At 36.4% G+C, this 26,858-nt stretch overlaps 1 protein-coding gene across 1 annotated transcript in view; it reads right to left on the bottom strand.

Annotated features, from left to right (window-relative positions):
- SPINK5 (serine peptidase inhibitor Kazal type 5) overlaps positions 1–26,858 on the bottom strand; it is a gene marked incomplete at its 5' end in the record, with an annotated part of 79,206 nt that overhangs the window by 39,489 nt on the left and 12,859 nt on the right. The window contains 5 exons of the mRNA XM_080699222.1: positions 357–484; positions 5,715–5,781; positions 7,656–7,783; positions 9,140–9,203; positions 11,412–11,542. Of these exons, the coding sequence (XP_080555348.1) occupies positions 357–484; positions 5,715–5,781; positions 7,656–7,783; positions 9,140–9,203; positions 11,412–11,542 (518 nt within the window). The remainder of the gene's footprint in view (positions 1–356; positions 485–5,714; positions 5,782–7,655; positions 7,784–9,139; positions 9,204–11,411; positions 11,543–26,858) is intronic.

Below are 26,858 nucleotides of genomic sequence, written 5' to 3'. Positions count from 1 at the left end.
CTGAGTGTAATGCCACACGCTTTAATCCCATACTTGGGAGGGATCACAGGTTCCTAGCAAACCTCAGCTACTTAGGCCCTCCAAAATGCAGTGAAACCTTGTTTCAAAATGAAGAATAAAAAATAGGGCTGGGGGTAGGGGTAACTTGGAGGTAGAATGGACCTAGGTTCAATCCCCCCAAAAAATTCATTAGTGCCTACTTGCTATATGGTATCATGATTTGTGGAAAACATAAAACTGCTCAAAGAATTCTCAATGATCAAAACTTGTGCTGCCTATTTTTTCTCCCTCGTGATTCTTATCAGTCTCCACCTCCACCGCCGAAGAGGCTCACAAGAAACCACTTCTGTACTCACAATATTTCAGCACACAGGGCACACTTGTTTCCATGCATCCTGCCATCAGGGCCACGAACAGGGTCACTCTCCCGAGTACAAAACAGTCTTCCACTCCTCACTTGTTTTTCAAATTCCTTGCAAAGATCCTTTAAAAAGACAAGTAATTGTATTTGCCACTTTTATATTCTTTAATCTTAAAATATTAAACTTTTGTAATGGTACTTTTATAATCACAGAAGCCCAAGTCTAGAAATGTTGGAAAATACAAACAACATATTGATGAGAATTAATAATAACCTATTTTATTAAATTATTTGGCACTTGAATTTGCTGTGTGGTATGTTAATTTTTTTTAAGAAACTTTATTTTTGCCGGGCGTGGTGGCACATGCTTGTAATCCCAGCATTTGGGAGGCTGAGACCAGAGGATTGCAGTTTGCAGACAGCCTCAGCTACTTAGTGAGGCCCCCTGCAACTTAGTGAGACCCGGTTTCAAAATAAAGAAAAAAAAATAGGGCAGGGGGTATATCTCAGAGGTCAAATGCCCCTGGGTTCCATCCCCAGACCCCCCCCCCACACACACAAAAGAAACCTATTTTATTATTTTTTTCTTTTTAAAATATATTTGTTGGTGCATTATAATCTCATATCATAATGTAGTTCAGAGTGATAGTGACATACATCCCCACAGCACTTTCCCCCAGCTCCCTCTCTACTCTCTCCTTCTCCATACATACATGATATTGAGATTGGCATTGAGATTCTCATGTATGTACCGAATGTCAGTAAGTGAGTCCATTAATTCTTCCCATCCGTCCACCTCACCCTCGACCACCTCCCTCGCTCCACTGAGGTTTCTCCTCCATCGCCTAATGTCCGTCAAGTATCCCAGTTGCTCCCATCTTCCACATATGAGAGAAGACATATGACTCCTCACTTTCTGTGACTGGCTAATCTCACTTAGCATAATGTCCTTCAGGTTCATTCGTTTTCCTGCAAATGACATGATTTTGTTCTTCTTTATTGCTGAATAGGATCCTATTGTTTTTATATCCCGTCATTTTGATCCATTTGTCTGTTGATGGACACCTAAGTTGGTTTCACAAACTGGCTATTATGAATTGTACTGCTATAAACCTAGATATGCATGTATTATTGTAATATTCTGATTTCAGTCCTTTTGGAAAGATACCAAGGAGTGGTAGAGCTGGATCATATACTGGATCCCTTCCCAGCTTTCTGGGGAATTCCCACACTGATTTCCATAGTGGCTGCACTAATTTGCACTCCCATTAATGGTGTATAAGGGTTCCTATTTCCCTACATACTCACCAGCATTTATTGTTGTTTGACTTCTTGATTACTATTCTAACTGGGGTTAGATGGACTATCAGTGTAGTTTTGATTTCTATCTCTCTAACTACTAATGACGAACAATTTTTTATATATTTATTGGCTATTTATATTTCTTCTTTTGTGAAGTGTCTATTTAGTTCAATTGACTATTTCTTATTTATTGTATGTTTTTAGTGTTAAGTCTTTTAAGTATTTTATATTCTAGATAGATCTCCCATTCTGCAGGTTCTCTCTTTAGACTCTTAATGGTTTTCTTTGATAAGCAGAAACTTTTTAGTTTAATTCTATTCCATTTATTAATTATTGTTTTAACTTCCTGAACTTTGGAGTCTTATTGAGAAAGTTTCTACCTGTGCCTATCTATGTGTTGGAGTTTTGGACCTATGCCCTCCTCTAGTACTTTCAAAGTCTCTGGGCTAATTTCCAGGTCTTTGATTCATCTCTAGTTCACTCTTGTGCAGGATGAGATGATAGAATTTAATTTCATTTTTTTAACATGTGGATAACCAGTTTCCCCAATATAATTTTTTTTCCAGTACTGGGGATGGAACCTGGGAGAATTCTATTTCCAAGCTACACCCCCAGACTTATCTTTTATTCTTTATTTTGAAACAGGATCTCACTGAGTTGCAAAGGGCCTCACTAAGTAGCAGAGGCTGGCCGCGAACTTGCAATCCTCCTATCTTAACCTCCCAAATGCTGGGCTTATAAGCATGTGGCACCATGCCCGGCTCAACGTCATTTATTAAAAAGGCTGGTTTTTTTTTCAATGCATGTTTTTGGCAACTGTATTGAAAAATCAGTTGGCTATCAATGTGTGCATTTGTTTCTGTTTCTTCTGTTTCATTGGTTTATGTGTCTGTTTTTATGCCATTGCCATGTTATTTTTACTATATAGCTCTATAGGATAATTTATTTTTTTTTATTTTTATTCTTTTGCTGTACTGGCGATGGAACCCAGGGGCATTCTACCTCCAAGCTACACCCTTAGCCCTATTTTATTCTTTATTTTGAAACAGGGTCTCACCAAGATGCAAAGTGCCTCACTAAGTAGTAGCTGAGGCTGTCTGTGAACCACAGTCCTTCTGTCTCAGCCTCCCAAATGCTGAGATTACAAGTGTGTGCCACCATGCCCAACTATAGTATAATTTACAGTCAGGCAGTGTGATGCCTCATGCATGGTTTTTATTGTATATCTACTTTGGCAATTCTGTGTTTTTGTTTTATCCATATGAAATTTAGGACTGATTTTCTGTGTGGTGTGGTTTGTTTATTGAAGGATAAATGAGCCTAGGAAAACATAAGGCAGAACTCATATTTCCTGAAACTAAAACTAGATAGTTCTTTTCAACTGCCTAATCCAGGGAGAAAGTTGGTGGTGGCAGCAGGAGAATGACAAAATAACAACCTTTCGGAAGGTTTTAACACAGACTCAACAAAATGTAGCTACCAAGAAGAAAAAAAAAGTTGTCAACAGTCAGAAGATAGAATTCATAAAATTAGATGCTTAAAATTTACTTAATACAGATCTAGTCAAGAATAATCCAGCCTCATTTGCAAAGGAAAAGGAACATCGAGATAACACCCAACAGCATTATGAGTACTCTCCTTCCATAGCTATGTTTCTTTCTGACATGTTAGATGAAAACTTCAGAGAGAATGAATCTAATTTTCTCCACCCCAAAAAGGTAGATCATCAAAACTCATATCTATTTAGATAACTTAGAAATCTGCGAATAATTAAAAAAATTCAAGAGAAATCTGTTCCCAGATTTCCTGTTGCTTTGGTTCAGGAGTTTTAGATTTCTCTCTGTTCTGAAAATTTGACTATTTGGTGAGAGCTAAACATAGCCCCACTTACGCTACACCTGAGATTTCCATGTCAATAAACTTGGGTTCTGATTTAATGTGTTCCTGTAACATGAACTGTAACATTTTTGTTCTGTATAACCTTCATTTCAACTGTGCAGCCCTTAGCTTTCCCTTTCAACAAATAAATACAAATATAAAGAAATGGCTGGGAGTCGGAAGACTTAGGCGGTTGACTATGGCTTTAACTCCTTGGGAGACCATAACAAAGGTCACAGTAAGGACCTCAATCTTACTGCTCACATGGTGACATTTTTGGAATAGATGCTTTTTAGCGCTTTTTCTAGACTCATATTACCTGATTTTTTAAAAATATAATTTAAATGTCATTAAAGAGCTTTAAAAGAGAATTGTCTCCTTATAATAAAAAGACACTTGTTTTTGTGTAATAGGTGTGCTCCAAACTTCCTGGTTGTTAACAATCTAGGAATACAGATGCAAAAGACAGTCACCTGACAATCACAGCATGGTAATACAAGTATGCCTGATGATTCTCACAAAAGAAACAATGATAATTTCAGTTTATAAGTGGTGATTCACCTATGAAGATTCTGAAGAAACACTTTTGTGAGCAACCCACTGACAGGTTAATTATGGAGCAGTATTGAGACATCAGGCTAAAGAAGTCCTGTTCGACACAATTAGGCCTAATGACCCAGACACACAGTGGAAGAGGCAATGGTAGTGTAGACCTATGAGCAGCTAGGGGAAACAGCCTTCTGTATTTAGGGAATAATTTATTAAAATGCAGGATGACCCAGTGTTTCAAGCTAAAGTTTACCAATCACCAAGAGGAATTTCATTCACTTCTTTTTTTTTTTTTTTTTTATGGTACTGGGGATGGAACCCAGGGGCATTCTACCTCCAAACTACACACCCAGCCTGATTTTTTATTCTTTATTTTGAAACAGAGTCCCATTGAGTTGCAAAGGGCCTCATTAAGTAGTAGCTGAGGCTGTCTATGAACCGCAATCCTCCTGTCTCAGCCTCCCGAATGCTGGGATCACAAGCGTGCGCCACCACTCCTGGCTTCATTCACTTCTTGGCAAATATAGAATAAGCCATAAACAGCTTTGAATACTCCATTTTCCTCAATTAAAACTCTAAGTCTTTATTAGGGTTGGAAACTTTCTTTCATTAAATAGCATTATGAAGTCAAAGGTCAGCTCTTGATGTCCAAACACTGGGCTTTCATCTTCCCATAGGAAATCACAAGCCCAGCAACACACAAAAAATAGTCTATTAGCATTAGTACAAAAGAGTTCAGGGCACAGGTTCAATTGCAAACCAAGAGCAAGGCAAAATCCAGGTCATTTATCCAACCTCCTTATTTTGCTGACAAGACAACTGAGGCCCAGAGAGAGGATGATTTGCTTAGTCTCACACACCCACAGGATGACAGAAAAAAGATTAAAACTCAAGTGCTCAGCCTTCCAGTGAAAGGCCAACCACTTAGCAGGCTAACAGCCATCTCTCTCACTGAAAGTAGAACTTAACCTGGGTGACTTCAGGAGTCCAGGCCGCACCGCCTACCATCTAGTTAACAAAAGGGATAGCTTGCTGCACTAGACCCCAACTTTAAATTATCAAATAACTTGGAGAAAAGCTGAAATTTAGGAATATTTTTTAAACTGTCATCTTAACATGTGATACACAGAAGAAATACTCAGTCACCACAGCTCTGGCTGAATGTATTAACCAGAGGGGAAAGCAAAGAACTCCAATGTGTGCTGATGGAAAAGACTTAGGAATTATTTGAGAGTTACCCCCAACTTATATTGTGTGAGAATTTTTTAAAAATATATTGGAAGCAAAATAGTTCAAACTATTGCCAGGAAGAAGGCTGATGGAAAGGAGCTGGATTTTGTGCAGTGTGCATAAACTTTCTGTCTTATATTCTCCTTTTTGGAAGAGGGAAAAGCAAAAAAAGAATTAAAATTCACATTTTGAGCCATAGGCAGGAGATGCTGGCCTAAATCCAAATCTAATGGTAAATAGACTAGGAATAGCTAACTCGAGGAATTTTAATATTTATAAGAATTCAGGTGGTAACGAGAAACCGCGGCATGACTGCATTCCTTCAAAGGTTCAAGCATAATATGGTTCATATTTTAGGGCCAGAAAATTGAAACTCTTTTGGTGAGTCCTTTACCTTTTCGGCATTTCTTCTAACTCTGTTTTCACCTTCTCTCTTGGCATTGTCTTCAGCTTCTTTTAAACTGTGAAGCAAAGTAAACAGCTGGTGGGTTTGTGACTCAGTGGTATTTCCAGTGTCCAGGCCTGTGCGAAGAAGCACTTTCCCGCCCTCTACCATAACCTGTTGAGACTGATTTCCAGCAGGAGACAAGCTTTTCCCTGATTTGGAGGTGGGAGCCCAAGGAATTGCCAAAGATAAGGAAGGGTGGAAACTGATTCAGGACAGTCAATTAGAAGCTTTGTCCTGTAAAACTGGATGGGTGTGCCACCTTGACTGACAAACAGAAGATTGTCAGGAAAATGCCCTTTAGCTGGCAGCACAGAAAGCCCCAGAACAGTGCCGTGACAGGTGAAACCAAGCTGAGCCTCCACAGCATTAACATCCACACCCTCCCACTTAAAACTTGGTAAGCCTTGCAAAGTATTTGTTTGCCTTGCTAGTTGTTAGTAACAGCTAAATTCAAATTGAGCTTCTAAACCCTTTCACATGTACTATCTAATTATGGGCTCATCCTGGAGACAGGCATTACTATCTCGGTCCCACAGAGAAAGAAACCAGTTTAGGAAGCTCAAACTCTCTCAGCCAGTGCTCCAAACATGCAGAAAACCACAGAATCTAGGGCAGGTTGGAACATGGCAAGCACCTGCCTCCCAGGTAAGAAAGAGGAAATCCACTTTCCTGTCTGAAAGCCAGGAATAATCAGAGTATCTGGAACCGGATAGGGCATGCCCTTCAATTTACACAGATAACTGTAATTTTCAAACCAGGTGTGGAGTTTATTAACCTGTTAAATCTTTTTTTTTTTTTTTTTCCTGTTCTGATTTAAAGATCCGGTGATACAAATAGAGCACTTTAAAGCTTGCTGCTAGGAGGACTAGAGTCTACACCCCTAGTTTAGCCGCCAGAATTTGAAAGACTAATTGTCTCTTATTCATATCCGAGTCTTCAGGGACAGAACTGGTGCCAAGCACTCAGAGAAAAATTCACCCAATAGTTCTTCCCTTTCATACCCTTCGCTTTCTGCACTAAGAGTGAACCAAGACACGTGACATTATTATGAGTGCTCAGACTGTCATTCAATAAGCATCTCGACACCCAAATGATCCATGCGTGCCAATAGCTGACCTATATTATTCTCTATAACGCTGCTTTCTGAAGCCAGGTGTAGTGGCACACAGTTGTAATCCCAGTGCTTGGAAGGCTGAGACAGGATGGTCACAGGTTTGAGAGAAACCTCACCAATTTAATGAGTCCCTTAGCAACTTGGTGAGACCTTGCTTCAAAATAAACATAAAAAGTGCCGGGGGATTATAATTTGGAGGTAAAATGTCCCTGGTTAAATCTCCACTAACAACAACAACAACACAACAACAAATTGCTTTCTAAATTTTAAGACACTATGCCTTATATCACGCTGGATGTTTTCAAGGCATTATAATTTTCTTTTAAATGAAGTCTCAGCCAGGCACGGCAGCACACACTTGTAATCCCAGTACTCAGGAGGGTGAGACAGGAGAATCGCAGGTTCACAGCCAGCCTCAGCTACTTAGTGAGACTCTCCCCAACTTAGTAAGACCCTGTCTCAAAATAAAGAATATAAATCGAACTGGAGTTATAGCTCAGAGGTAGAATGCCCCTGGGTTCAATCCCCAGCACTAAATAAATAAGTAAATAAATGTCTTAAATTTAATAAAATGTAACCATTTTACCCTCTCCTTTTTAGAAACGTCAGTAGGTGAGATGAAAACGAAAAGAAAGCTTTTCTTAGTAAGCCTTATTTTACATTGTAAAGAGAAAGGACTACGTTGCACACTTCCAGGAATGGACTAGGGCTCTGTGGGGTTCCCAAAGGGCCAGCTCAGCATCCTCGGGCTCTTGGGGGATGGTGGTACTTACAAGAGCTCAGCACACATGGCACACTTGTTGCCATGTGTCCTTCCATCAGGACCCTGGACCGGATCATTTTCCCTGGTGCATCCAAGTCTTCCATCTTTCACATAAGCCCGGAATGCGCTACAGACATCCTGAAGAACAGCGAAAGGAACTTGGATTCATCAGTACATACAGCCAAGCTTCTGACACTATTATAGAAGTTTTATAGAAGCCAGTGCCTCTGCCCTCATGCAGAGGCAGCTGATGTGTATTGCAGGATTCTTATGTGTAAGTATAGGACTCAGTTACTGATCCCCCTCTGCATTCAGGAGACATTAATGATTGTGCTAGAACCCAGGGACAGCATGGTGTAAGAAAGGAGAACCATCTTTTCTATTGAAGTTAGGAGATCACATAGAAACTGGCAGGCTTCCATTTTGTAGCTGTAGCTTAGGTATCCATTTTGTACTGGAGTCTATATATTCCACTCTGAATGTACCGGTTTTATGTTTCTCCCTTTGTAAAAGCCTACCCAGGGAAAACCAGTCATCTGGATTAGATTGTGAAGTCTTACTCTGGCAATGGGGACAGTGCATGCCCAGGCGTTAGGGGCTAAAAGGCTGAAAGGACTGCCCGCCCAGGGTGCTTGCACCTCCTGTGCAGAAGTAAATTGCCTTGCCCAGTTACTTTTGGTTTCATGTGCTGTTTTTTGTTTGTTTGTTTGTTTGTTTGTTTTTGTAGCTTCACTAAAATTCTTTCCTAACAATGGTCCCTGCCTTCAACTTCTTCACACTCTCCTGGATGATGGAGACAAAGACGTATTTAAAACAGAACATGCCTGTAACCTCAGGTGTTCTAGGGTTCAAAGCAAAGGCAGCAAACCTTGATGATGAGGAAGGTCATTCAACAAGTAGGGCATGAATGAAACCCTTCCTTCCTTCTGGTACCATTGCAGACTCACAGGATCTCAGCAGAGAAAGTACCTATTCAGTTCAATCTCATTTTTCTCAAGTGACTTGTCCCAAGGACTCTTGACAGCCAGTGACAGTGCTGGGGTTTCGCTTGGATTAAATGACTCAAGTTCAGTGCCCTTTCATTGTGCATGCTATTTCCTTTTGTCTGCCTGCCTGCCTGCCTGCCTTTTCTTCTTCCCCTCCCCCATCTCTCTCTTCTCTTCTCTTCTCTTCTCTTCTCTTCTCTTCTCTTCTCTTCTCTTCTCTTCTCTCTCTCTCTCTCTCTCTCTCTCTCTCTCTCTCTCTCTCTTTCATAGAAATCAAAGCATAAAGGTCAACTACCGAAGTAAACTGACTCCAGTTCAGGAGCTATCAATGATTGCTTTTTTGTAGTAAATAGCAGTATAGAGCATTCCAATCCAAGTAAAGTATCACCTGCTTCCAAGCCTGGGTCTCAGAAGGATGAGGAGGAGTGTGCCTGCCCCTCTGAAGTCAGCCCCCAGCCCCTAGCCCCCAACCTGTCCCAGGCCCCGCCATCCTGACTCTTGTCCTCACCTGGTCTGCATTGCTGTTCTCACATTTTCCTTCATTTTTTATACCAACTTGGGACCTGGTTTTCCTGAAAACAAAAGTTAGTAAACACAGCAATTAATATCAAAGAACTCCCTACTGTTCAAACCTTTGTTGTTTTTGACTCTTCTTTGCTTTCTCGAAAACAATGTCACATCCCAGTTCTTCCTTTAACATCAGGCCATTAATTTAAAACTTGAAATAAAATAAATGGAGTCATGTCAGAGGTCTGAAAACATTGAATGATTAATGTAATGTCCAGGAATTTTTTCACCCTGTGTCTATGGTGAGGGTCCGCATTAAAAAATGGTAGAAGCAAGGTTCATGGCTATATAGTAGATGCCCCTTGGAAACTTTGCTGTTCTTGCCCTTGTTTTATATAAAAAAATTCGAGTTTCTATTATGTAACATGCCATTATACTACTCTTTATTTGAGTTACCCTGATAGTATTTTATATTTAATAGAAAGATATAAAGTCCTAATAATTAACTTTGTTCAATCCAGTAGAGCTTTAAAGAATATCTGAAAACATAGAACCATAAATATTAGATACTTTCTACTTTCTAAGACAGCAACTTACAATCAAAATATAATAAAAAAAAACTGTGTAAGAATGATGAAAAGGTTTTTTTTTCCAAAAATATCAGCTGAAGAAAATTATTGAATTAAATACAATAGCCGGGCATGGTGGTATATGTTTGTAATTCCAGCATTTGGGAGGCTGAGACAGGAGTATCACGGTTGTGGACAGCCTCAGCTACTTAGTGAGGCCCTCTGCAACTCAGTGAGACTCTGTTTCAAAATAAAGAATAAAAAATAGGGCTGGGGGTGTAGCTCAGAGGTAGAATGCCCCTGGGTTCCATCCCCAGTACCACAAAATAAATATATGAATAAAATTAAATCCAATATTACTGCAGTCTCCTCAAGGCCAGAGGTAAAACACACGATTTTCACCGTATACCAGAAATCTGGGGACAGAAACTTTCACCTGGATTAGAGCCTTAGAGATATGTAATGAGATTCCTCACTTAAGACATAATAAGTATTAAATGCACAATGTGTTCATAGATGTGTTACAAAATACATAGCTAATAAAAACCTCTACGTTCTCATATGTCCATTTTTAAAATTTCTGTTTCTGTATGTTGGCTCTAGGTGAAAATTGAAAGCATAATCTTAGTATTTTCTGAACAATTGAAGGATCAGAGACAGTTTAATGCAGTTTTATTTTGGTGAAAGATACTTTAAGAAGAGATAAATCTTGAAGGATCTCAAGAAATGAATACTACCTTACTAGTCTTCTCAAATATGAGTTATTGTATTTGCAAAACTAAAGAGCAGATAAGTCAAGGTGGAGGAGACAGGCCAGGACCTGAAAAGCAGGTCTGCATTTACTGTTGGAAGAAGACAATCCATAATCAAAACTTGCACAGAGGGCAGAGAAAGAGCAAACCAGGAGCAAAATATAGGACAGCAAGATTTCTTTCTGTTTGGCAAAGGTTGAATAGATGAGAAGTTTGTCATTTAAAGTTCCAGTGACCTACTCGAATATTTTAAATTACTAAATACTTTAATATAATTTGATTATGAAATCACTCTCTGCTTAAAATAATATATCAGATAGATAGGTTGAAGCTGGACGTGGTGGTATACGCTTGTAATCCCAGCATTTGGGAGGCTGAGACAGAAGGATGGCAGGTTTACAGCCAGGCTCAGTTACTACTTAGTGAGGCCCTTTGCAACTCAGTGAGACTCTGTTTCAAAATAAAGAATAAAAAATAAGGCTGGGGATGTAGCTCCAAGGTAGAATGACCCAGGGTTTCATCCCCAGTACTGAAAATAAATAAATAAATAAATAAATAAATAAATAAATAAATAAAAGATTAATAGAGGATAGGAGATAGGCAGATGTAAGTTCATACCTGTGCATAAATAACATCTGTGTATGCACCTATGTCTTTAAATGTGTATGTGTCTACATGTGTGCACATACACGTATACCCCCCACATATATAATCTTCTTGTCCAATTTATTTCATAGAAACTGTGATAAACTGGGCACAAAGGTGCTTTGTAAGCTATAAAGTTATACCATTCAAACCATTTTTTTCTGAAGAGTAGTAAAAGAAGTGATATTTACAGTTTATGCTTTGGTGGTTTCAGCAAACTGAATGATGTTAAAGACTGTAAGAGAAACTGAGTGGTGTGACTCTACTGACTCACTTTAGGGAACTGCCTGCTCCAGAGACTACTCACTCGTTCTCAGCACACAGCTCACATCTGTTGCGGTATGTTTTCCCATCTGTGCCACAAACAGCAGCTTCGTCGACAGTACAGATAAAATCCCCATCTTTTTTAAAGCCTTTTCTGAAATGATCGCAATTTAGCTGGAAGAGATGTGATGAAGGTATATTAAAACATAAGAAATAAAATATTCCTTAGATACATGAAGAAGTTATCATCTTAATCCCAGAATAATGTAACTCATCACAGGGTGGGGGCATATTAGGGAAATCAGTGAGCTAATAAAATCCTGGAGAGCAAAACAGAGTCTGAGAACAAAGCTGTCATTATGATTTCAGCCATGTGCTATCTAGGTGGGGTAGGTCACACCACCTGTCAAATCCTGCCTGCCTTCTTCATTGAGAAGTAGCAAAGTTCAACAGGGAGTAGATGTGAAAGCTCTCTGTAAACTTGAAACTACACTAAAGTTTCTGTTATCATAGATGGGAAAGTAGTTAAAAGTCAGTTTTCTAGGATCATAATTCTAACTCTACCACTTATTAGCTGTGTAATTTGGGCAAATAACCTTGCTGTGAATAAGTCCCCTCACCTGTAAAATGGACATCATTTCACCAGCCTCATCCTCAAGACAGAAGGACTTTTAAACATGTTAATACGTATTGGGCGATTTGAACAGTTCTAATACATCATAATCAACGGCTGTTGTTGTTGATGATGATATTTTAAATGTGTTCTCTACTGACAGTTCAGCCAAAAAAACTAAGCATCCTTTAGGGATGGCAGGAGAAACCTTAAAACCTCTGCTTGAATCATATGGCATAGACTCAGAGTGAAACTTGTCTGGTGAGCAAACATTGCACCAGGTAATAACTGGAGACTAGGGTTCAGTGCTCGTCAGTCGCCCACTCCCTTCACCTCTTTGAACCATACTTTCTTCCCGTAAAAAATGGGGATCCACACCCCACCCACATTCCAGATTTGTGTTAAGGACCAAGTAAATACTTATGAAATATTATTTGGCAACCATTATTGTGACATAAGCTAACTAAAGAAGATAGTCAATTTGAACTTCTATCTAAAACCAAATGGATAAAGGTGGAGAGTCTTCTCTGTAAGATATCATAGGGCAAAGTAAATCTTAAATGTTATTATTGTTATTAAATTCTTAATAGCAGATATGGAACACTTAGAATATATTCCTGTAATGACTTACTATGCCGCAGATATATAAATAGAAACAGGATTGGTACAAATATACAGTGAATATGTCAATCAGATTAGATTGGAGAACTCTCGTAGAAAGCAATGAAAAAGGAAGAATATTTTAAAGAAGGAAGAAAAAGCTGTAACAACATCCCATCACCCCTGTCACCTGGTTGGGAGAAAGTTACAGAGTGAAAATCAGGTAACAGGTGAGCTTTATTTATATTTTATTTTCTTCATTAATTTCTTCATTTATTCTACAAAGTTCGTTATATGTTTATGAGACTTCAGGCCTTCTGCTAGATTGTGTGACAACCACAGCCAAATAACAATAAGTCAAGCAGAATACTGTTCTCAGAAGATCACCTTCTGACAGGAAGAGATAGGTAATACATACAATACTAGATTATAGATAGTTAAGTGCTCCATAAACAAACAGTACTATGGTGCCTAGAATAGTGATGATTTTAAATAGCTATAGGCAAAAAGGTCTTTCTGCAATAGTGAAGTGAGATTAAGGAGGAGCCAACTGAGCATGGTAGCAAATGCTGGTGATTCCAGTACTTCAGAGGCTGAGACCACAGTTGTAAGGCCAGCCTCAGCAACTTAGCAAGCCCCTCAGCAACTGTTTCAAAAATAAAAACAGGAAGATCACGCAGGTTCAAAGCCAGCTGTGCTGGCTTAAGAGACCCTGTTTCCAAATAAAAATATAAAATAGGTCTGGGAGTGTAGCCTGGAGGTAGAAGGGCTTCCAGAAACCCCAGTACCACCAAACAACAACAACAACAATAACAACAACAACAACAACAACAACAACAATAAAAACAACAAAAAAAAAAACTAAAATAAAGCTTGGGAGTTTCAGCTCAGAGTTTAAATGCCCCTGGGTTCAATTCCTAGTCTCAAAATAAAATAAAAATAAAATAAGGAGTCAACAACTAGAGATCTGAGGGAAGAACATTCTAGGCACAGAGAACTACAATTGCCCTGGATTTATGGAGGTAGCTGGATTGTTCTGCCTACAGAGTAGGAAGAAGTGTGGCTAGAGCCCAAAGTCAAAAAAGAGGGAGCGCTGCTGGTGTCATCTCAAAAGTCATTTCAGGAAACTGCAGAAATATGAGGAAAGATTGGATTAAAGTAATTACTTGGAGACAATCCCTGCTATTTCCCTTCAGCAGAAAATCAGCAGCAACATACTAGGTCACAGGTGTTGGCTGGGGGATGACAGGGAGAATGAAAAGGCCAGCTGGGAGGAGATGAGAGGAGGCGCAGGCATTCCACTACGCCACCTCCTTCCTTTCCAAACTCCAAGAGCTGGTGAATCACAGCCTCCAGAAAACACATTCCCCCCTTAGGGATGATTACTGAGAGCGCACAGGCAGATCCTGACCTGGCGCAGTGGCAGCAGATTGGAGTAGGCAGCGGTGGCTCCAGAACCTTCAGTTCTGAGTCTTCCTCTTGTTCAATTCCTACACTCATCAGAAACTTGACTTTGAACCTTGTTTAACTCACTTATCAGGAGAAAATATCTGAAGTCATTCTAGAATCTTACAGTAAAAATAGCTATATATCTTAGGACTAAAACAACATAAAAGAAATCTGATATACTAAATAACATGTATCAGGTCAAGCAGGACTGTTGGAATGAGTAGAAAAACAATTTATCAAAAGGATAACTATGGGTTAGGGAAACAAAAGATATATCTGCAATATGAAAAAAGAAAACAGAAGTTAAGAGTGAAGAACAAAGTAGAAAATTTGCAGTTAGAAAGCAAATATTAATAAACAAAGCAAAAGAAATAATAAAAAATGAGTAGGTACACATAGATAGCAAATTTGTGAACCAGGGAGTCAGGTCAATAAACTTTCCAGAAGGCAGTAAGAGTAGAAAACTAATTTGAAATAGAAAAGAAAAACAACAACAAAAAAAACCCCAACAACAAACATACAAACAAAAAACAGGGAATAGAAAGTCCCCAGGAAAGAAACAAATGTAGACAGCAATATCTGAACAAAATAGAGGAATTCATAAATTAATAAAAACTATTAACAAAAATAATAATAGCCATAGCAGCTAAACACTAAAATCTAGTTATGGTGGAGGCATATATGTGTGTATATACATATGTATGTGTATGTGTGTGTGTGTATATATATATATATATATATATATATATATATATATATAGTGTTTTCAGAAAATAAACTGAGAGAGCTAACATATATTAGGGTTGAACACACAAATACTAACAATATCCAGATAAATTAACAATAATAATAAATAAATAATACAAGTATACATTTTGGTTCATAATAGTTTTAGTAAAAATAATAAGTATATTACATTTAAATAATCACCAAGGAAAAATTGGAAATAAAAAAATGACTTTTAAAATATTTTTAAAAACTAGATCAGCAGCTGAAATTAGAATAAACAAGTCTTAATACAACAGAAAATAACATTGCTAGTGGGAAATGCTCACAAATTAAATGACAAATTAAATGACAACTAGGGACTTAATGTGCAGTTCAGTAGTAGACGTTTTACATAGCATGCACAAGGCCCTGGGTACATCCTAAGCACCATGAAAATAACTAACTAAATAAAGGAGTCGGAAGTTAATGAATGGATTTTTTTAAAAAGAGAATCAAACCAAGTATTGATCATAAGGGAAAATGAAAATGAAAAAGTTTTCATACATGAAAGCAGTAAGAAAAATATAAGGGAGAAATTTAATTGGAGAGCAAATGTAGCAATATTAACACTTAAAAGAAATTATGGTCTAGTCGGGCGTGGTGGCACACGCTTGTAATCCCCACGCTTGGGAGGCGGAGACAGGAGGATCGCGCAGGTTCGAAGCCAGCTGCGCTGGCTTAAGAGACCCTCTTTCCAAAAATAAAAAAGTATAAAAATAGGTCTGGGAGTGTAGCCCGGAGGTAGAAGGGCTTCCAGGAACCCCAGTACCAACAAAATATAAATAAATAAAAAAGATTATGGTCTAAAATGTATCATAAGTGGCAAAGAAGGACACTGTATAAAGTAAAAAGAAGAAGAAAACAAAAAAGTATAACAATCATGACTATATATTCACCTAACACAGGCTTGATGTATGTCAAACAATAACTAATTGTAAGTAATAGCATCAGGTAAATCCAGAAGTAGAGTTAGAGACCTTCAGATACACTTCTTGGATGCTGACATATTAAATAAAAACATAATTTGTTTCTGTTAAAATTTTACTGAAAATTATACCTAAGAAAGAGAAATAATAATTTTTCTAGTTTATAGAAAGCATTTAGAAAAGAATATAGCAACAATGTGAGTTTTAAGAAATCCCAAATGACCAATAGTATATGATCAAATTTTCTAACAAAATTTCATTAAAATTTAAAGATACTATAAAAAATGAAAAGTGTTCCATATGTAAAAGTCAAATATTGTATTACTCAGTAACTCTGAAGGACAGAGGATTAAAAAGTGTTTGGCTGCCCAGGTGTGATAGTACACTCAAACAGGCTCAAACAGGAGGATTGCAGGTCCCAAGTCAACCTCAAGCAACTAAGTAAGGCTCTCAGAAACTTAGTGAGATCCTGTTTCCAAATAAAAAATAAATTAGGTCTAGGGGTATAGCCCAGAGATAGAATGCTCCTGAGTTCTATCCCCAGTACTACAAAGAAAAAAAAGATTCTTGGCCAAAAAACTGATAAATGGAAACATTTCAAGTACAAACCCCTAGACTGGTGATAATATCTTTAAACACATCTATGTGAAAAGTTTTAAAAATCAAAGAACTAGGTATCCCTCCATCCACTGTAAAATGAGAAACAGTAAGCATAAAGAACCAAGAATGAAAGCCATAGGAATAAAAATCAATACAGAAAATTTATGAAAAACCTAAGAGAATAAGTTTCATGTAGAACTATTAGAAATCGGGTATACACCATGCCTGTAATCTCAGCTACTTAAGAGGCTGAAGCAGTATTTCGAATTTGAGGCCAGCCTGGGTAACATAACAAGATCCTGTCTCAAATGAAAAAATAAAGGTCTAAGAATATAGCTTAGTAGTAGAGTATCCCTGAAGAGAGAGAGATAGAAAGAGAGAAAGAGAGAGGAAATAAAATGGAAAAAAATGAAATGATAAAAATAATTATTAAATTAAGACAAAAACAATGCAAGTATAGTATGTTTACAAGCTAATGTATTTGAAAATCAAAATTGATTTACTACTACAAATATATATATATGCATACTCTCTATATATAGAGAGAGCATATTCATCTTGGTGCACTAAGCAAGAACTAAGCTAATTTGATCAATAAATATTAAAATACAATTGACATACTGGTTTAAGATATTTTCTCCCTAAAATGACCAAATTTGAATAGCTTTAAAATGTATTTTTCTAAAGTTTTAGAAAAATTTATAGTCAAATAAAAACAATTTATAAGTTATTCCAAAAGTCAAAGTAGTATGTAAACTGAAAAATAAAATTTTAAGCAATTTTATCTAGGTATAAAGTAGAAACCATGAAAGTCACACATTCTAAGTGTTCAATTTAATGATTCTAAGCACATTTATAGAGTCATACAACCATCACAAGAAACCAGTTTTATAATATTTTTCTCACAGTCAGGCGTGGTGGTACACACTTGTAATTCCAGTTTGGGGGAGGCTGAGACAGGAAGATCGCATGTTCATAGCCAGCCTTGGCTATATATAGTAAGGCCCTCCACAACTTAGTAAGACTCTGTTTCAAAATAAAGAATAAAAAATATTGAGGCATGTGACTCAGAGGTAGAATGCCCCCGAAGTCAATACCAAGTACCAAAACAAAAATAATATGTTCCTTCCCAAAGAGATTCCTGTGTGCCATTTGTAGATAAACCTAGCTCCCAGCCTTTCCTTAGGTAACCACAGAACTATAAATTTTTATTTTTGAACAATCATATGAATGGAATTAGAAATATGTAATTGTTAAATTCTAACTTTCTTCACAGAGGATCTCTGTGATTTATGCAGCTCACCACTGACTTGAACATCATTATGTAGTACGACTGTATTTAAATTTATCTCAGAATTTTTTTTGTAGTATAAGATTTGAACTTATTTTGTTAATTTATTCCTACATATTTTACACCGTTGTGGTGGAATTATTAATTATTGTGAGTGAAATAATTAATGTAGGATTTGGATTATTCATTGCTACTATATAAAAATGCAACCGACTTTGTATTAATTATTTTGTACACTGAAACCTTAGTAAACTTAATCTGTTAGTTTTAGTAACTTTTTCTTTTTGTGGATCCTTAAGGACTTTCTGTATGCAATATAACTTTTCTTTAATTAGAGATGGTGGCTTCCTCTTCATTTACTATGTATGTAATTAAGTAATTTTGACTTATATTGGTTTGAGCCTCCAGTTTATTGAAAAATCCTTAAGAATAAGTCACTCTTTCTGCCCTTCTCAGTCTTAAGGGCAAAAATATCCACTCTGATAACTAAGCATGCTGATAATGATGCATTTTTCATAGATATTCTTTATCAGATTGAGAATGTTTACTACAGCAGAAAGTTTACTATGTGAATTTTTATCTTGAATGAGTGTTGGATTTTTCTAGATCATTTTTCAACATTTACTGGCATGATCATATGGTTTTCCCCTTTATTCTATCAATACAAATTTTCTGTTGTTAAACCAAACTTGCATTTGGAAATAATTCCTAATTGGTTGTTATTTTATAATAATATTGGAGATTCAGTTTTGCTAAAATTCTGTTAAAGATTTTCCAACTGCATTTATGAGAGATATTTTTGAAGAGTTTCCTTTTCTCATGCTATCTTCATCTGAATTTTGTATCTGCATACTGCTGTCTTTGCTAAATGATATGGGAACTGTCTCCTCCCTAATTTCCTGTACTTTCCTTCACTTTTCTGTAAAGCACTGGTATTACTGCTTCTGTCAGTACTTGATGGAAATTACCAGTGAAGTCATCTGGGCTGGGCTTCTCTTTGATTCATCACTAATTCAAGTTCTTCCTTTACATAGGTCTATTCTGATTTTCTATTTCTTTTTGGTCAGTTTTTTTGTTTTGTTTTATTTTGTTTTCTTTGTATTGGGGATTGAATCCAAAGACATCTACCTCTGAGCTACACTCTTAGACCAACTTTATTTTTTATTTTGAAACAGAGTGTCACAAAGTTAGTGAGGCCCTTGCTAAGTTGCTAAGGCTGGCCTGGAATCTGGGATTCTCCTGTCTCAGCCTCATAGGTACTTGGATTACAGGTGTGCTCCACCATGCCCAGCTTTTGGATAGTTTTTGTTTATTTGCTTTTCGTACTGGAGATTAAGCCCAGAATCAGTCTACCTATGAGCTACAAACCCAGTTCCTATTATTTTTGTTTTGAAACAAGGTGTTGCTAGGTTGCTGAGGCTGGTCTTAAACTTGCAATCTCCTATCTCAACCTCTCAACAACTGTGATTACAGGTGTGTGACATAATGCCTGACTTCATTGGTTTATTTTTAATAATTTCTTTCTAGCTACATTCCCATCTTATACAAGTTGTCTAATTTGTTGTCATAGTATTGTTCATAATACTCCATTTTAATCTTTATAACTATCTGAAAACCATAAACTATCTGAGAACCATAAACATAGATTCTTCCTACTCTCTAAAATGGCAGCTTATGATTTAGCATATATTGATGGCTATTATTTAATTATTTTGGTAATTTTTGTCTTCTCTCTTTTTCTTCTTGGTCAATTTAGGTAAAGAATTTTTCACCTTTACTTTTTCAAAGAACCAACCTTGATCTTATTTTTTAATTAACTTTTGTTTAATAAATGTCTGCTTTTTTAATTTTATATATCCTATCTTCTGCTTACTATGAACTTAGTTTGCTCTCCTTTTTCTTAGTTTCTTAAAGGAAAATTTTAAATTATTGATTTGAGTTTTTCTTCTTTTCTGATGGAAATATTTAACGATATTTACCAAAACTCCATGTCTTGAATAGTTGTGTTTTTATTTTCATTCAGTTCAAATTATTTTCTAACTTTACTCATTCTTGCTTCTTTGGACTATTAGTTATTTAATGGTATATTGCACTGGGTGTGGTGGTACATGTCCGTAACCCTAGTACTTGAGAGGCTGAGACAGGAGGATCACAGGTTCAAAACCAGCCTCAACAACACAGTGAGACTCACATCAACTTAGTAAGACCATGTTTCCAAATAAAATATAAAATAGAGTCGAGGGTATAGCTTGGAGGTAGAATGTTCCTGGGTTCAATCCCCAACATCACAAATTAATTAAATAACTAATTAATTATTAATCAATTATAAGCATATTGCATAATTTTCAAATATTTAAAGATTTTTGTAATTTATTTTTTCTGCTGATTTTAAATTCAATTCTGCTGCAGTCAAATCACATACTTTGTAAGCTTTTAATCCTTTAAACTTATTGAAAAATGTTTGTGTCTTACTATGTAATATATCTTGACAAATACTCCTCTGCCCTTTAAAAGCATGTACATTGTCAGTCATTGGAGTACCTTCTACATTTCAGCTTAGGTTGATTTAGTTGATACTGTTGTTCAAGTGTTCTGTATCTTTGACCATATTTCATCCAGTTATTCTACCAAATTTTGAGAATGAAGTATTAAAATCTGTAATTTGTACCATCATCCATTTCTTCTTTGAGTTGTAGCATATTTTGTTTTATAAATTATGAGTCTCTATTGCTAGGTGCATACACACTTATAAGTGTTATATCTCCTGATGTATTGACATTTTTAAAATTCTTAAGTGATCCTCTTTGCTTTTAATAATAGTCTATCATGTCTGATGTTAATATAGCCACTTCTTCCCTATACAGGATGTGTTGTTTGTCTGTTTTCACAACCCAAATTTTATCTTTTACATTTCAACATTTTTATCAATGGGCCTTGTGTAGATCTCTGAATTTATTGTATCTAACTCTTGTCAAGTGTCTTGAATGTTCAGATTGAGGTTTTTTTTTTTTATTAAATTTAGGATAAGTCAGGCACTATTCTTCCAAAGAAGAGTTCTCTCCCTTTTTCTCTCATTTTTGTTTCTGTTACAACTATTTCACATCTGTCAGCATGCCGACTGTTGTCCCAACACTTTCATAATTTTGTTAATTTTTCTTAAACTTTTTCTCTGTTCTTACGTTCTAGTACTTATTAATTTTCCCTCATTTGCTAATTCTCTCTTATGCAACCAAAGCTTTGTGTTTTAGTTTCTTTACTAAGGTTTTATTTTATATTATACCTTTCTTGTACAGAATTTTTATTTTTAAAAATGATTTATTTTAATTGAAATTCTCAATTTGTCTATTTCTTGATACTTCCCTTTAAATCTTCAAACATGTTTTTTCATTTTTAGTACTTGGAACACATTTTAAGTAAATGCTACAAAACTTTGTCTACTGCATCTAACATCTGCAGACATTCAGATACAGTTTCTGCTGGTGTTCTTCCCTGAGCATGGGTAAAACGTTGTTGTTCCTTTGCATTCATAATTTTCATTGAAACTGGACATATTAGTTAACGGAGGAACTCAAGATTGTGATTTACAGTCTAAAGTTTACTTTTGCTGCATCTTTTCTTCTTTGGCTGTTCTAGGTCTTTGCAATCTTGCTATGTTTGTTTATTTGTGTGTTTGGTCCTGGGGATTAAACCCAGGGGCATTCTATCTCTGAGCTACACCCTCAGAAAGAAGTGATGAAAGGGCATCTTGCCAAATTGCTGAGGCCAACTTTGAACCTGGGAACCTCCTGTCTCGGCCTCCCAAATACCAGGATTACAGGGATGCACCAGTATGCCCTCTGCTTTCCCATAATTTGTAGCTTCTGATGTATGTCTGCTAAAAAAAAAAAATGCTGTGTGTGTGTGTGTGTGCGCGCGCGTGCGCGTGCGCGTGCGTGCGTGCGTGTGTGTGTGTGTGTGTGTGTGTGTGTGTGTGTGTGTGTCTGGTACTGAGGATTGTGCCCAGGAACATTCTACCTCCAATATACACCCCCTGCCCTTTTTATTTTTTATTTTTTGTTTAGAAATATGGTCCCACTAGGTTGCTGAAAGCCTCATTGTATTGCTGAGTCTGTCTTTGAACCTGCAATCCTCTTGTTTCAGCCTCCCAAGTACTGGAACTACAGACATGCTCTACCATGCCAAACTCATGTTGTTATTTTTTTAAGTCTGATTTCTAGGTTTTTTCTTCTATGTCTTTGCAGCTTAGTAGCTAGCCAATAATTTGATATACTTTGTGCTAAGATACCTAAAGCTGATAAGATTTCCTCTGCAGATGGACATTTGTGTATGTGTGAGAACAGGTAAAGTTCAGGCCATTTTTACATCTACTACAACATTTGTTTTCCATCTTGAGATTGTGTGTCTTCTTGGTGCATGGACACAGCCTTAGAGCTGACCATGAATTGCTTGGACATTTTTAGTCTCTGACATTTGCCCCAACTATGACTCCAACCTCGGCCCATCCTTCTTGCTCTTGATGAAGATCCACACTTCTACCAGAATTAACTCTGGGGATGCTAGTTTCCTATTCTAAGTTAGGTAACCCCCTTCAGTAGTGTCGGCTCATAGCCTGGCTAACATAAATCTCTAAGCCAACCAGGACAGGGGCGAGAAAGAGCTACATCCAAGCAACCACATCCCAGTCTCCCATTCTTCTTATTCAAAGTTTAAGCACATGCTTTTCAAATGGTCAGAGGCTGTCAGTCAGTTTTCAGAGTGCCAGGATGGTTGTTTTGATGAATTTTGTGTGGCTTTGTGATTGAATTTGGAGGAGAGATTTTTGTGAGCTTCCTCATCAACTATTACTTAAAGTGCTACTCATCAAGGAAATTTCATATGCATTTCCAAACCACATAAAAGCTAGAAAAATATAAGTTATAGATTTCTTTTACTGATAAACATAATGTCAAAATCTCTAAGAAAAATATTATTATCTAAATCCAACAGAATATTAAAAATATAGTATAATTATCAGGCATGATCGTGCACACCTGTAATCTCAGTACTTGGAAAGCTGAGACAGGGGGATCATAGTTTAAAGACTAACATCAGCAATTTAGCAAGATGCTTAGTAACTTAAGAATACTCTGTTTCAAAATAAAAAAGGCGGTGTTATAGCTTGGAGTTAAAATGTCCCTGTGTTCAGTTGTTCATGCCCAGTATAAATTATATGTATATATATAATATCATTACATAATATATATTAATAACATACATTTATAATATTATTAAGTATGATTTGCCTTAAGAAAAAAGTTATAGTTTAACATTAGGAAGTCTATCCAAAAATTTGTTACATTAATATCCTAAAAAGAAATATCAGGTTATTTTAATAGATGTAGAGAAGGCATTTTATAATGACCAACTCATTGTCAGGAAATTAAGAATAGAAAATCTTCCTGAAACTTGCTGAATTTATATTAAACACTTTATAAATGCTATAATTAAAATAATAAATACTACAATTAATAAAAATTAATTTTTTAAAACAGTCTCAGTAAGTTGCTGAGGGCCTCAGTAAGTTGCAAAGGCTGGACTTGAACCTGCAATCCTTCCAGGTATTGAGATCACAGGCATGCATCACCAAACTTGATTTACTGGAGAAACTTTAGAGATATCTCTTTAATATAGGGAGAAAGAGGGAAGATTGTTGTTCACTATCATCACTATTGTTTAACTTTTCTATCCTAGATCCTTGCCAATGATATAAGGAAAGAAAGAGAAGTAGAGGAGTACTAAAATCAAAAGGAAATTACAAAACACTTGTTTTGTGCTTCCAAAGTTATTAATTACCAAGAAAAAACTAACAAATAAGATACCAGAATTAACAGATACTATCATAGCATGGTCTGATATAAGATCAACCTGCATTAATCAATAGAATTTGTCTATACAGATAATGACCATATAGAAATATCATGAAAATCAGAATAATATTCAAAATAGCAATGCAATAGTAAATTTTCTACAAATTAAAAACAATTATAAAAATCTTCATGGAGAATATTTTATAAAGTTTATAAAATTCCAAAAAATATGTGAAATAATGACAAGCTATTCTACCTTCATGAATTCTGAAAATTAACAATTTAAAAGTCAATTTTAGTTTCAGCTACTTAGTGAGGCCCTCTGAAATGCAGTGAGACTCTGTTTAAAAATAAAGAATAAAAAAAATAGTTCTGGTGGTATTGCCTGGAGGTAGAATTCCCCTGGATTTAATTCTCAGCAGTGCAAAAATATGTTAATTAACAAATTAATTAAAAATAGACAAAAGTCAATTTTCCCTCAATCAGTTTATTAATTCCTTGTAACTCTACTCATGTTTAGTATCCAAATTCAAGTTGGATTTTTTTATGTCTCAGTAATTTTTTATTTTTAATATATATGGAAATTAGGCATGGGTTAGTCAGTTTTCAATTGCATGAACTAAGAAATAGGACTTTCCTTACTAGTTACTGAAGTGATGAGCCAATATGGAAAGAACGGAAAACACAAAGATACACGAATATCCTCAAGTAAACTTAATATCCTGTAAAGTTAGCAAGTTAAATTATGGGAAACATTAAGTAAACAAATCCATGAATTAAAAAGCAAAGGTTTCCATGTGGACCAAAGACATCAGATCATAAACTGTGGATGACTGGACTGAGGTAGTAGAGATAGAAATGACATAGGAAGAGTCTTATTTGGGATATGCTCCGAAGGAAGACCCAGCACAATGTGTTGATGGGGTGAACATCAGAATCTGGAAATGAAAGGATTGCATGCTAATGAAGAAGAAGCCAATGATGAAAGAAAGGGAGAGAGATTTGGAAAGAGGAACTTTCTGGAATAAGTAGCACCTCATTCTTAGAATGAGGGTTGATTTTTGATAGAGGAATTGAAGCAGAGAAAATAGGTAGACTGTTCTCTTTTATAGTGAAAAGAAAATCATCACTAATAAAAGCATAGTTCAGCTGTGTGTATCCATTCAAAATCTAGACAGAAATCACTTGCAAGGCAAACCGTCAAATATTAACTGCCTTAATTTATAGTAAGTAGTTTCCTAAGCAATAAATCATATAGGCATAATAATTTTATCTAAGGACAAAAATCATAACTCAGGCACAAAACATATCATTCTATAATTTGTTTAAACTTCTACTTGATTAAAATTAAATAAATCTGTTTCTATAGATATAAACATATTACTCATAATATTTTTAAAGTAGCTTTAAAAGAAAAAAAATAGGTTTGTTAAAATTAAATGTGTTTTTGTGTGTCATTTATTCTGTGTGTGTGAGAGAGTGTGTGTGTGTGTGTGTGTGTGTGTGTGTGTGTGTGTGTGTCTCACTGGGGATTAAACCCAGAAGCATTCTACCTCAGAACTATACCCCCAGCTCTATTTTATGTTTATTTGGAAACAGTCTCACTAATTTGATGAGAGTCTCACTACTGCTGAGACTGTCCTAGAACCTGCAATCCTCTTGTCACAGTCTCTCAAGTACTAGGATTACAAGCCACCATGCCCAGCTGTGTTTTATATTTGTGATCACTACTGAATTGTTTAATAAAGGAGAGAATAGAAAGATAATAAATTTTTCAGAGTCTCCCTCTTTCTGAATATGGCAAAGAAAGGCAGACTTAAAAATTGCCACCAAACCTTTCTGGCCTCCATAAGACAACTCTCTTTTGTGACAGATAAGGAATTCTGTCCCAGAGACTTTGTCATTGCTTTAAAAGTGAGATTCATTGAACCCAGGACAGGAATGCAGTCTACTATGTTTACTTGGAGGCTAAGGTTCTCAGACATTCCTGAGTAATGCTGCCAAGGAAGATGGTAGCTTGGTTAGACCTTGGATGTTATCAGTGAACAGGGTGTGCCCGCCCTGACTGCTCATTTTAATTATGTGTCAGGGCTAGGAGAGGAGGAAGAGAAAGGAAAGAGAAAAAACAACAACAACTAGAGAAGAAGCCACATAGAAGACCTGGAGGTACGGGTGAGTGAGTAGTTGTCAGAACCGTTGGTGATACCCTCAGTGTTGGCATGATTGTCAGATCACGTAGGCCAGGAACTTCCACCAATATGAGCCTCCTTTATTTTTAAATTTATTTTTATATTTTATATAAATAAACAATGCATAGATTGAACGTATGTCACACAAATGGTTGTGTGGTAGTCTAAATATATACTGCTTATGTTTTTCACATTTAATATCTTTCCCTTATGCTTTTGTTGGTACAGTGTAGTCTCACATCACAGTGTAGTTCAGAGTGGTAGAGAAACACATGCACACAGCAGTTGGTGAGCTTCTCCCTGGCTTCCTCCCCACATTCTCCCCTGCCCACACAAGATACTAAGATTGGCATTGGTATTCTCGCTTATAGACATAACATCAGTGGAAGTGTTTTCTCCCCTCCCATCCTCCTCTAGACCATCTCCCTGACTCCACTGTTGTTTATCCTCTGTTATCTTAAGTCCCTCTTGTTTCCTGATTATCTCAAGTTTCTACATAATGAGAGAAAACACAACCCTTCATTTTTTGTGACTGGCTAATCCCACATAACATAATGTTCCATCCTTTTTTTTTTTTTTACAAATAACACAATTTTGATTATTTCTTTTCTTTTACTCCTTAATTTTTTTTATCATTGAACACTTTTCTCAAACAATTAGCCTGAATCTTGATTTTTAAAGTATATATAAACAAAATAACTTTACTGGAACCCAGAGAACTCTCCAGGTATTAGAAAATATAGGTAAGCCATGCATGGTAGTTCATGCCTGTCATCCCTGTACTTAGGAGGCTGAGACAGGATTATTGCAGGTTCATAGTCAGCCTCAGCAACTTAGGGAAGACCTCCTTTGCAACTTAGTGAGACCCTGTCTCAAAACAAAGTAGGGCTGGGGATGTATCTCAAAGATAGAAATATTATGGATTAAATTCCCTGTAACTAAAACACGCACACACACACACACACACACACACACACACACACACACACTCACAAGCTATGTAGTAGAAAGCAAAAGAAGACAAGAGAAGCATAATGAACCAAATGCCCCTAATACATGTTAAATAGTATAGCTGGCTTTTTAAACTGAGTTTCTCATTTATCACACAACTCATCACAGTTGAAAAAAACTGAGACTCAAAGACACATTAATTGTCCAAGTTACATAAACAGTAAGAATTATGAAATTTGATCTTTGTTTGGCAGTCC

Source organism: Muscardinus avellanarius (assembly GCF_963383645.1).
Source record: "Muscardinus avellanarius genome assembly, chromosome: 7".
Classification (NCBI taxonomy): Eukaryota; Metazoa; Chordata; class Mammalia; order Rodentia; family Gliridae; genus Muscardinus; species Muscardinus avellanarius.
Note: the sequence above shows the minus strand (reverse complement) of the source record. Positions and strands in the feature narration are given on the sequence as shown.